Source organism: Rattus norvegicus, chromosome 12 (genome assembly GCF_021556685.1).
Source record: "Rattus norvegicus strain SHRSP/BbbUtx chromosome 12, alternate assembly SHRSP_T2T, whole genome shotgun sequence".
NCBI lineage: Eukaryota > Metazoa > Chordata > Mammalia > Rodentia > Muridae > Rattus > Rattus norvegicus.
The window spans coordinates 23,116,509-23,128,797 of record NC_141545.1 but is presented as its reverse complement, the minus strand read 5'-3'; the positions used below and the strand labels follow the sequence as shown (position 1 = coordinate 23,128,797).

Genomic DNA, 12,289 nt, shown 5'->3' with positions numbered 1-12,289 from the left:
TTTTCTTTGAATTTTTCTTTTCTGTAGCCAAGAACTTCAGGGGGTCTTCTCCTGTCATATCTATTTCTTATCACTCTGGAAGGGGTCTAAAGCCTTTTCTTCTTTCCTATTAACACAATACAGAGCCTCTCTCTCACAATAAAATGTCCTTGGTCCGGTAGCTTGAAATACTCAAAGATATAGATTGAGTCAATTTCGTAGCTAGACTTCTCTTCCAGAGGATTTTTTAAAATATCATAACCTAAACAAATACAATTATCTGTTGAGACAGTGTTTCATAATTATCTGCTACCTTGTTCTTATATAAGATCAAGGCCTAAGTTTCTACTATTTGTCTGAGATAAGGTTATTCTCCCTATCTCCTTCTCTTGACCTACAATTTAAGATCAAATGCCTCAATTTATTTATTCATTTATGTATACTTGAATTCTCTCTTCTATGGAGATTAATATCTCTTTCTCATTATTTAACTTGAATTAACATCCTGTTCTATATATTTACCTTTAATTAAAATTCTTTCTATATTTCTATGTGAGCCTAATTTAGGCTATTAGTTTGCCATACCAATCTAAGCAATCCCAGAAATTCTATACAGACTAAAGTAGAAAGATTCCGAGTGCTGCCCTGGCATAGACTTTTTCAGATTTATTTTAATGCATTGTTCTCATTTATTCTATTATATCTCCATGCCTTTGTTTCCTACATTTGAGATCAAAGGCTTGAATTTCTTTCTGTGTATATTAAAAACACTTAAATAATTATCATTATACTTCCTTTTATCCTTACAAACAATTAAATCAAATTTTATTCATCTCTATTTTTTTATTATCTGCTTGTTGGAGGAGAGCAGCCTCTATTGTCTGCCCCTCTCTCTATCTCTTACAAGGAGCCTGTCTGTTTGAGTAGCAATGGCTCCCAGCACCTCTGAGTTTCAAACCCTCTGAGGCAGTCATAGGCCTTTGAGAAGGGCCTGGGTCCCTGCCAGCCAGCTTTGTCTGGGCCAACTTGGAGACTTAACTGTGGCACAGTTCACACCATGAATCCCAGAATTATGTATGCCTTTTGTTTTAGTTCCAAATCTGTGAGGATTGAGGAGGAACCACGTGACTCAGCTTGGTTTGGTTGAAAAACCAATTCTCATCTCCAAATCTCACATCACAGCATGTGTCTTCCACTCTGTAATCTCTAATTAAAATGTAAAAGTGAGTACAAGCCTAACAAATTGAGCACCATCTGAAGTGGTAGATAATCTGCTCTAAACTCCATGGTGGGTGCCCATGTGCTTTTTGTCACCCACCTAAATGTTTTGGATCCACGAATGAAACACACACACACACACACACACACACACACACACACACACAGAGAGAGAGAGAGAGAGAGAGAGAGAGAGAGAGAGAGAGAGAGAGCTTTACTTTTTAATATGCCCTAAGAAGCTCAATGGCTGGGCCATTTCTTAACTCCACATGGCTAACACATACTTTCCTTTGATATTACTGAGTTAACACTTACAAAATTGATATTTTGTTTTTGCTTCCCTGGACCCTGCTGTGCAGCCCTCCAAGTACCATTTTCTCCCTGTATCCTGTCTGCTGTCTCTCCCTCCTTTACCTTTCTAGTGTAGTCTATCTCTTTTTCTGTGGCATTGTGGACTCCCCTCTTCCTCCTTGCTCAGTCACTTCCTGTGAATCTTAAGTCCTGTCTCTCTCTCTCTCCTTGCCTAGCCATTGGCCATTGATAACTTTATTGACCCATCGAAAACCAACTTGGACAGGCTTCCTTTGATTCTATGTGGGGTACACTGCAATCGAGAGAGAGAGAGAGAGAGAGAGAGAGAGAGAGAGAGAGAGAGAGAGAACCAATTGGAGTGGCATGGACTTTTGAAACCTCAAAATAAACATCCAGTGACACACCTTCTCCATAAGATCATTCCTTCTAATCCTTCCCAAACAGTTGTACCAATGGTTGGCCAAATATTCAAACCTTCTATGCAGGCCATTCTCATTCAAACTGCCACACTTCCATAGCATATTCTATCACTGAAGGAAAACAGGCCAGGAACACAAGCAGGGCATGAACTGTGCAGATGCCATGGAGGAGCACTGCTTTCCTGCAGCTACCCAAAACTTGTTCAGCCTGTCTATTTATAAGGTCTAGGACCACCAACCTAGATATAACACCACCCAAAACTGCTGGATCCTCCCACGTCAATCACTGATTAAGAAAATTCACTAAAGTCTTGCCCACAAGCCAATCTGGTATGCACATTTTCTCAAATGAAGTTTTCCCTTCTGAAATGACTTTACTTTGTGTCAAGTTTACCTGCAACTACCAAGCACAAAAACTAAATGGATACTTTCCAACGATGAAATGAGAATGGCCAAAATATCAAGAAATAAATATTCAACATCTTTAGTCACCAAGGAAATACAAATCAAAACCACTTCACCTTTTTTTTTAAAATGGCACTCATCTTTTAATAATCATACTGTTTTGGCCCCAACTTTATATACATTTTTTTCTGACCAAGCTGCAAACGTTTCATGTATTGACTGTTGGCATTGAACTCCTTTTTCTAGTGGTAAGTGTAGTTAGAAGCAGCTGGCAGTTATCATGACAGCAAGCTTAATGCTGTGTTACCTTAAAATTTATTGCTTGGCCATTTCCTCAAAATCTACTCCATCTTTGTCCCTGCATTTCTTGGAGAAAGGACAAATTTTGGGTCAAAAGTTGTATGGTGTCCTTATCCCATCCACTGAGTATCCTGCCTGGGTACAGAAGATGAAGACCAACTTTCTTAAAGCATTCTGATAAAGGCTAGGAACATAAAACATAGTAGCAATAGAAAAGACTGTGCACTGCATAAGCTTATGCTCTGGTAATAAAAATAGAATTGTTTTCTAGACATAATAAAGGCTGTCCAGGGGACTGAGTACTTCTATCTTTTCATGAGGTTAGTGAGGAAGGATTCTACCAGATGAAATTTTAAAGTATGGATTTGAAGGATGAGTAAGAGTCCTCTCTGAGGCAGAGGATATTGTAGGCAGAAGGAAGTGAATGAAAATAGTACTTGTGGGCAGAGCTCACTTGGATGAATTTCCAGTATTACAAAATAAAAGCAGACTTGGGCAAAAGGACAGACTAGAGGAAGTCACAGGCAATAACTTCACCTGAGATTCTGATAAGAAGCAACAACTTTGCATCCAATGATAACACGAGTTGTGGCTTTTCATTGATATGTATACCAAATGTATTCAAATATCTAATATCAAAGTGGGCACATCCATGATTCTCTGCCAACTGAGGTGGAGAATACATTATACTCTTGGAACTGTAGGTGGGGCATGGTGATGAATCTACTGAATGTTAAGCCAGTCCTGCTCCCTTTCCAGTATTTAAGCAGTGAAGTCTCAATGCCTTGATTCGCAGCTGGGCAGGGAAGGGAGCTCAGCAGGCTCAGCTCTGCAAGGTACAGCACAAATAAGGAGCAGAAAGCAACCACGGAGGAAAGGGAGGAAGGCAGTTTGGAAGGAAAGAGGATGGTAATGGTGGGGAGATGCAAACATGATCTGGTATTGGGTGGGGAAAAGGACTGAGCTCTGAGGAACAGAAGAAAGAATGGAAATATGTGACCTCATGAGGTAGGTGGTTGGGAGGACCCTCTAGAATATATCAGAGACCTGGGAGATGATATACTCTCAGGACTCAAAAGGAGGGACCCTAGATGAAATGCCCTACAGTGGGGAGAAGGAACTTATAGAGCCCACCTCCAGCAGAAAGACAGGGCATCAAGTAAAGAATGGGGTTGCTATCCCACAACCAAACCTCTGACCCATAATTGTTCCTGTCTGAAAGAACTTCTGGATGGAAATGAAGAAGAGCCTGAGGAAAAGAAGGTCCAGGGACAGGCCCAAAGTGGGGTTTAGCTCAAGGGGATGGCCCAAGGCCTGACACCATTACTGAGGTTATGGATTGCTCACAAAATGGGACCTATCATGACTGTCCACCCAAAGACTCAACAAACAACTGAAAAAGTCAGATGTAGATATTTGTACCCAAACAATCAATAGAAGCTGTTGATCCCTGTGGTTGAATTCAGGAAAAGTTGGAGGAAGCTGAAGAGAGTGACCCTGTAAGAGGACCAGTATCCCCAATTAACTGGACCTCCAAGTTCTCTCAGACAGTGCATCATAAACCAGCTGATATGAGGCCCTCAACACAAGTACAGCAGAAGACTACTGGGTCTATGTTCAGTCAGAGAAGATTTACCTAACCTTCAAGAGACTGGAGGTCCCAGGGAGTTTAGAGGTCTGGGGTTGCTTGGGTGGGGACATCTTCATGGAGACGGAGGGTTTGTGGGGGGAGGGGGCATGTGATGTGGAATAGTAGGAGGGTGGACTGGGAGGGGAATAAAATCTGAAGTGTAAAAATACATACATAAATAAATGAATAAATGAATGAATAAATAAATAAATAAATAAATAAATCCAATGAGTCAGAAATAGGACAAAATGGAGGTTAATAGATGAGTGCTCAATGCTCTCCTTTATATCCTCCTGATCCATGCCCCTGATGACATAAGAATTGTACTCAGTGTGCTAGTTCATCTTTTTTAAATTAATAGCTCATGTGTTCTCATGTGGCTCACGAGAAGCCTAACCTGACTCCCACTGGCTGAATGGATTGCTTTCAGTAGGACAAGGAAAACATTGCTCTCAACAATTTGCATATTTCATTTAAATTTTACAAGTCATGATCTCTTGGCTAATTAATTTGCATTTGCGTGTGTGTGTGTGTGTGTGTGTGTGTGTGTGTGTGTGTGTGTGCTTGTTGTATGCATGTATACCTGTGTGGGGACACATGTGTGTGTGAAAGTACAAACACATATGTGCAGGGTGCTTGTGGAAGTTCAAAGTTGACAAAGTCCCCCTACATCTCTCACCACTTTATTGAGGCATGGAGATTATTAATTGATTGGTAGTTAGTTAATCAGATTATTTTAGCTAGTCAGTTTGCACAGGGATACTCTTTCCATGTCTCTCCAGTATTGGGATTGTGTGTGACCTTCAAGCCTGTTCATCTTTTAACTTTGTTCAGGGACTCTGAATTCCATTTCTCACACTTACACAATGAGGGCTTTCTACAAGGAGCCATGTTTTCAGCCCATGAATTCTAATTGGGCAAAACGATCCAAACAAACAAGAGCACCAATGTTATTTAACAAAAACAATTGCTCATTCTTTGAGCTAACAGTTTAGCTGGGCTGAGTAGTCCAGGACCACAATCTCGGCATTTGGAAATTAATATAAAGGGCTCCAGGATATCTATTGTTATATAGTGAGTGTGAACCCAGCCTGGGGTTACATTGTTTTCAAACCAACAAACCAGTCAACCCAGTCCAACCAAAATCTAAAGTAAAACAAACAGAAATAAAAACATGAACACAAAATACTCTTGCTTTTTTCTATTTTGGGAAGCATGTGATTGCTGAACTTTGGTGGCTAGAGGAGGTGAGCATCTTGATGAAGGCCCAGAGTCCACCATACATGAAGAGAATCAATCCCGTCTTCATCGCTGCATTTTCTTCACAAATAATTTGGTTTCTGATGCCATGTGTCATGGTGCTAGAGTAGGCATAATATCAAGCTCCACTCATGGTTCAATCTCTTGATACAGCCCTTAGAATGATGGGTTTTTCTGGTTGAAAAAATCCTTTCTTTCTTAGTTTTAAAGGAATCTGCAACAGTTACATAAAGCACAGTGAGGGCCAAATAATGAAGTGTCACCAAACACAGAAGCAAGAAAGAGATTCATTAAGGATGAATTTGCTGTATAAACACATGAAAACATTTTCATCAGGTGTCATAGGAGCTGTACAATTTTATAAATCTTTGGGCTCTGAGGATAAAATCAGGTCTTCATGCTTATAATGCAGACATTTCCTGAATGAACCACTCTCTAGCCTTTGAATTTAGAAAATTGTTATACCCTTTTTTTAAAGCAAAGGATACAGCTCCTAAACTGAAGAACTTAACCCTCAATAGAAGTCACAGAAGAAGTTACTTGGCTCATAGAATAAATTAAAAAGCAAGCAAGAATACGCTTCTCTGCATATAGATGCTCCCAATTAAACTACCAGACAATGTCTTTCCAAAGGGTGAGAGAGAGGCTTAGACTGAGAAACATATAAAAAAAACAGCAAAATTGAATCTGAATTCTTATACAATATGTATATTCACCAGAAGGAATGACTGGACCACATGTTTAATAATATTGCTAGACATTCTGTAGGACCAAATGACACCCTTGTTAAATAAAAGGCCCAGAATGAAGACTGGATAAGGCCCTCTCTTAACCCCAATGACTGCACTGATGAAGGCAGAATATTGGAGAGCTCTCAGCTTGCCTATGGAACTCAGACCTCTTGTCAACATGTCACAGATAAGTCTTAGAGGTCCAATGTCAATTTTATTTGCCCTATGAATGGTTATTGCTGGGCAACTATAAATGTAAAGTATTTTGTACAGTGATAATGTGACTTTATCATATAGAACCTTTAGAAGACTGAAACAATCTGATTATGTCCAAAGAATTTATACAATAAGTGTAGGTGTGTGAGCTGATATGGACCATAACAACAGTGCAGGTGTGTGCTTGGGCCAGCCAGCTCTTCTATCCTGTTAACCAATTGCCATTGTCTGAGATGCATGAACTGGGATTCAGTAGATCTCACTTTGTTATTCAGACTGAGAACAACGTGACAGACTTCCTGTCTCAACCTCTTCAGTGCTAGCAAGCTGATATATACTACTACACCAGGCTGAAACATGAACTTTAATCACATGGAGAGAGACAATATTTTTGCTCCTTGAAAGTGGCTCATCCAGAGAAGAAGCGGTAACTGATAGCTGCATGCCTGTCTGGAAATGAAGAAGATAGTGAGAGTTGCTGAGTGTGACAATTATTCAAGTGGATCTGAGCCAATGCAATGAGCATTGTTTTCCTGGCACGGTTTCTGGACATATCAAGAATGTAATTCCCAGATGACTATAGAAACAAATTTAATAATGGGAAATAGGGAATATTGAAATAAATGAACTTATTTGTGTCTCAAAAAATACCAAACTATATGTAACTTACTGAGACATCACACTGACCTGAGTTTCTTTACAAGGTCCAAAGGAGAAGTTCTGCAGGACTCTGACAAGAGCAATTTTCATGTTCATGAGAGCAAACCTCATGCCAATACAGTTCCTGGGTCCATTACCAAAGGGCAGGTATATGTAAGGATTGATGCTGTCCTGATTCTTCTTTCTGAACCTGGCCCCACAGGAGTAGATGAAGGTGAGTTAATAAAGTACAATCCCTACAAGAGCAACTTGTTTGATATCTCTTAGATACCTACAAGTATTCATAGACAGAATGCTTGCTTAGGTTGTTCATTGAATCTTTCTGGAGTACCTGTCCCCTGAGAGACTCCCCTTGGCAGCTAACTAAAACAGATGGAGAGACCCACAGCCAAACATTGGACATAGTTTGGGGAGTCTTATGGAAGAGTTGGGAGGATAATTGAGGGGTTAAAAGAGATAGAAATACCACAGGAAGAACAACAGACTCAATGAACCTGGAACCATGGGTCTCTCAGAGACTGAAACACCAACCAAAGAACACTCAGAGTGGTCATAGGCATGCCCACACATATGTAACAAATATGCAACTTGGTCTTCATGTGAGTCCCCCAACAACTGGAGTAGGGCCCATCCTTGCTTGTCTGTGGAATCTGTTCTACCTGTGCTGCCTTGTCTGGATTTAGCAGGAAAGGATGGGCCTAGCCATGCAGAGACTTGATGTGTCAGGTTAAGGAGATGCCCAAGGGATGGCTTCAACCCCCTCATAGGATAAGGGGTTGGGGAAAGAGGCAGAGACTGTGTGATGGCAGACAGAGAGAGATGCAGTGATTGGGATGTAAAGTGAATAAAAAATGCTAAAAGTATAAAAAAGTCTCGCTGGGGATTTTCAGCAGGTTTTTTTCGAGTTGTATACAGCACACAATGACCCCATTACTTTTGATCTATTCTTCCAAAATAGTCATCCTCTTACTTTCATGATTCAATTTTTTTAATGTGTGTAAGTCATTTACAGGTTGTCAGAAGTGCTTTGCAGTTATGATGAAAATGACCATGAATAGTCTGGGAGACATTTTATAGCGTATTTACTAACCCTCCAGCCTGTCCACCCCATCCTTTGTGATGTTACCGAAGCCTAGGAGTATGTGATATACTATGGTAGTTGTTGGCTACAGGCCTCTCTCTTTCCCTTTACAATGGAGATAGTCTATCTATCTATCTATCTATCTATCTATCTATCTATCTATCTATCTATCTACCATTTTTGACCCAAGATTGTAGTATGTAGCCTCAGCTGGTCTGACACTCTGTGTAGAACAAGTCAAACTAACTGAGATCTATCTGCTTTTGACTCCCAAATGCTGGGATTAAAGGAATTGGTCACCATACCTAGTTTTAAAAAGTTTACTTTCAAATAACAAAAGTGCATTTAGCACAGTGATATGTTAGTATTCTGGCACACAAGAAACAAGACCAATGAAAGGAGAGCAAGTCCTGGCCTTAATTAATACTTCTATTGTTCACTTGCCCATTGGGCTCAGAGGATATAACACAATCATTGAAATTTTGTTACCTTTAGATCTATGATTATCTCTTCTCCTCTCAATTATTCCTTTCCTTTCAACTACATTTCCTGTTTTTCTTTTTTCCCAGATATTTTCTCTCTTCCTCCCAGTTCCCTCCATTCATTCTCCCTCCTCCATTTCTTCTTGCCTTCCCTCTCCTCTCTTTTCTTTTTCCTTATTCTCCTCCCTCCATTCTTTGTTTAATTCTGCTTCTGCTTCTTCCTCTTCATTTTGGTTCTTCCTACTTCCCTTCCTTTTTTATTGAGTATTTTAGTCAAACATTTTAACAAAATATACAGTGTCACTCCACTTTATAATGTTGTTATGCAAGTTTTCTTTATATGTTTCTTTGGGTATAAAATTCTAGAAGAGTAGACACATTTTAATTGAATTTGACTCTACATAAGTATTTAAGAGAAGAATAATGATTTGAGAAGGGGATAATTGTAATATAGCTATATATTTTAACCTAGTATTTTTATTTCCAAGAAACTTGTGAAATATTTATGGATAGTATGTTTTACACAAACATGGGTCTTACACACACACGCGCGCGCACACACACACACACACACACACACACACACACATGCACACCCCACATGGACATAGAGAGAGAAAGAATGTGGAAGGTGTGTGTGCATGGAATGGCTGACATTGGTGAATGGTTGCTGGACACATAGAGTTCCATTTTAAGATGTGTAGATTACTCTTGTGTATTTGTCAAACTGTTTTATATTAGACTTATTTTAATATTTAGATTTTCCCAGTGTTTGGAGTGGTTCTTCATACAAAGTGTGCGTGTAATATCTGTTTCACTTTAAAGAAATCCAACATAGATATAATTGGTTGTTTGTCCTCTTACAGTCACAATGCTACAGGAGGTGGAGTTGCTGAGACTTGAGGGAACACAGAAGTCATCTGGTATGGATTAATGTCAATTGACTTCCTTGGTAAATATCATGGTGGCAATTGGCATGCCACAACCACTAAGACATGGACTCTGGTAGCAGAAAGTACACAGGTAGGTCTCAGTTCATACCCACGTCATAGCTTATCTGACTTGCTTACCAGAGTGGTAAATTTTGAGTCTCATAAGACTCAGAGAGAAGTCCAACATTAGCTCCAAAATTGAACCATGTATAAAGGCTTCTAGACAAGTAGTTGGCATAATGTTATGTAATTCAGTAAGGAAGCTGGTAGGATGACAGCTACAGAAAAGAATGTGAGGACCCATGGGCTCCTCTATCCTCAGCAGGGTTGCTCTAACTATAAGTGCAGAAGGCCTCCAGATACAGAGCAAAACCCATTACATCCATAGCAGAATATACAGAAGGCAAACTCTAGTGAAATGACAGACTCAAATGCTCTCTAAAGGTGATGGGGTTGGCTAATGGGAATGGCAAGAAAAACCTGAGATGAATGAAAAGTACAATACACAAAAAAGATAGTGCCAAGAAAGTTATGGCAGATGCTATGCTTTCTTAAAAGTTCACATAGACAGACAAGCAGGCAGGCAGGTAGGCAGGCAAGCAGACAAACAGATAGACTGTTATTTCTACAACATATCATGCCAGACCTAGTCTGGCTCATGGTAATTTCTCTTTCCCACATCCTTGTACCTTTCAGGACAAAATTCCTCAGGCTCTGGCCAGCACTTTGGGTCTTTGTGAAGAGCAAAGGTTGGTACCATCACCACAGTCCCTTTGGGTATAAAAACCCCATTGATTTCAACATCTTTCTTACAGACCCTCTCGAGTCTTCCACCAACTGGAAATAATCTGAGAGTTTCATTTAACACCATGTCCAAGTACTCCATCTCTACCAGGACATCATAGGTCACAGGTGCCTGGAAGGGTGGGAAGGAAGGGGGGGGGGGGAAGAGAAGGAAGGAGAGAGAGGTAGGGGAGGGAAAGAGTTTCATAAATGAATTTGAATTATTTTTCATCTATGGAGTACTACTGTGGTATTTTGTTTGTAGTATCGCAGCATAAATCCTATTGATAAATCCACTTAGCATTTACATAGCATTTTAATAACTCATATCCTTTGACCTGTTCAATATCCCATTGAGAAGCAATTATTAGGATAATCCCCAAACCACAGCCTGGAGCTGTCAACATTATCATGTACTACTATCTCATGCTCATGTTAATAATTTGTACTAATAGATAATGACAATTGTACAACAATATGCCTCAGTGTTAGTTTCCACAAAGAACCTATACATTTATATGAAAGTCTATAAAATACAGATGAGAAAAAAGACTTTAGTTTCATTTATGTGTATCAATCTGTTATAGATTTGTGCATGAGAGGTCATGTGCTTTGGAGGGACAGAAGAGGGTCTCAGAACCGCTAGAACTGTAGCCACAGGTGGTTGTGAGCCTCATAATATGGGTGTTAGGAATGGAACTCAGATCCTCTGAAAGTACATCCGAGCTCTTAACTGATGAGTCACCTTTCCAGCCTTTAAGCAAATCCTTGTCTTATATAGGATCTTATTTAGGATCTTACTTAGTATATCTTGCATGTTATTATATATGAGATTTAGAAATATTTAAGCTATTTAGAAAATAGTTATTATTGCTCATCAAGGAAACTCCCCTTTACATCAAATGGAGACCATTACAAGAAAATGCATCTGAACACAATATAGAGATCAATGGATCATTTGGAGCCGAGCACCAATAGATATAGTCACATTATAGCTCCTGAATTTATAGCTTTGGGAACATGGGGAAGAAGAGGTGAAAATCTGCTGTGAAATGGTCCATCTAAGAAATGGGTGCATAAGCAAGACCAGAACAGTGGCAATATTAATGGACATGTTAATGCGGAAGGAGATAATTTCACTTGGTCACACTCCTAGACAGAGGAACTTCAGGCAATGAATGACTAGTGTAAGAGGAATAATTAGCTTCTCTCAGAGGTGAGCCTTCTTATTGGTTGTCTATCATCATAGAGTGGTCAGCCTTGAAAAAAATATATATCCAAATAACAAAAATGGACTCATCATGTTGTGTGTATCTCTCGGTGTGTATGCATGTTTACATACATATACACACAAACATATGCATATATTTATGTAACAAGAGCAATCAAAAGGAATTACCAGTTTGAAAGTGAGGGAAGAGGTTTGAGGCTCAGGCTGGAGGGAAACAGGTGAAGAAGGAAAACTGCCGTAGTTCTATTTCAATTAAAAACATTCAACATTAAGTGAAAGCATGCAACACAGTTGAACTTCAAAAATAAAAATTAAGTAATTTGAGGAGGTGTTAGTAGACGCTTCTATACTAAACATGATAAAAGACACATGTAAGTCATTAGTATCAACACGTTCAGTTTTGACCCTGGTAAGAGTCACAATGAGAACAGGATCCCTCACCCAGCCTCATTATCTATTGCTGATTTAGCCTGCTGGCTTGCCTGTGAACATTGAAGAGAATGATAAGCCAGGTATACCGCCTCACAGACCAGGCAGCCTCACACTATAGTCAACCTGTTTAAGCAGAGTTCTAAAGGCCAAAGTGCCTAATACATAATGGAATTTTGGACAGAACATAATGTAGAATTAAGAGTATGAGTCAGGGCCCA

The 12,289-nt window shown here is 39.6% G+C and overlaps 2 protein-coding genes across 4 annotated transcripts in view; one reads left to right on the top strand and one right to left on the bottom strand.

Annotated features, from left to right (window-relative positions):
• Window positions 1–12,289, top strand: part of LOC148002227 (uncharacterized) — a 54,950-nt gene that overhangs the window by 38,867 nt on the left and 3,794 nt on the right. For both annotated transcript variants that reach the window (XM_087579672.1, XM_087579677.1), the window contains 2 exons: window positions 9,560–9,716; window positions 10,322–10,374. The gene's annotated coding sequence lies outside the window, so the exon portion shown is untranslated. The remainder of the gene's footprint in view (window positions 1–9,559; window positions 9,717–10,321; window positions 10,375–12,289) is intronic.
• Window positions 5,450–12,289, bottom strand: part of Cyp3a62 (cytochrome P450, family 3, subfamily a, polypeptide 62) — a 35,992-nt gene continuing 29,152 nt past the window's right edge. The window contains exons 11-14 of one of the 2 annotated variants that reach the window (XM_087577611.1): window positions 11,808–11,882; window positions 10,315–10,541; window positions 7,158–7,320; window positions 5,450–5,737 (exon numbers count right to left, since the gene is read on the bottom strand). In XM_087577611.1, coding sequence (XP_087433737.1) covers window positions 5,660–5,737; window positions 7,158–7,320; window positions 10,315–10,541; window positions 11,808–11,882 — 543 coding nt within the window. In that variant the 3' untranslated portion in view covers window positions 5,450–5,659. 2 annotated transcript variants of the gene reach the window in all.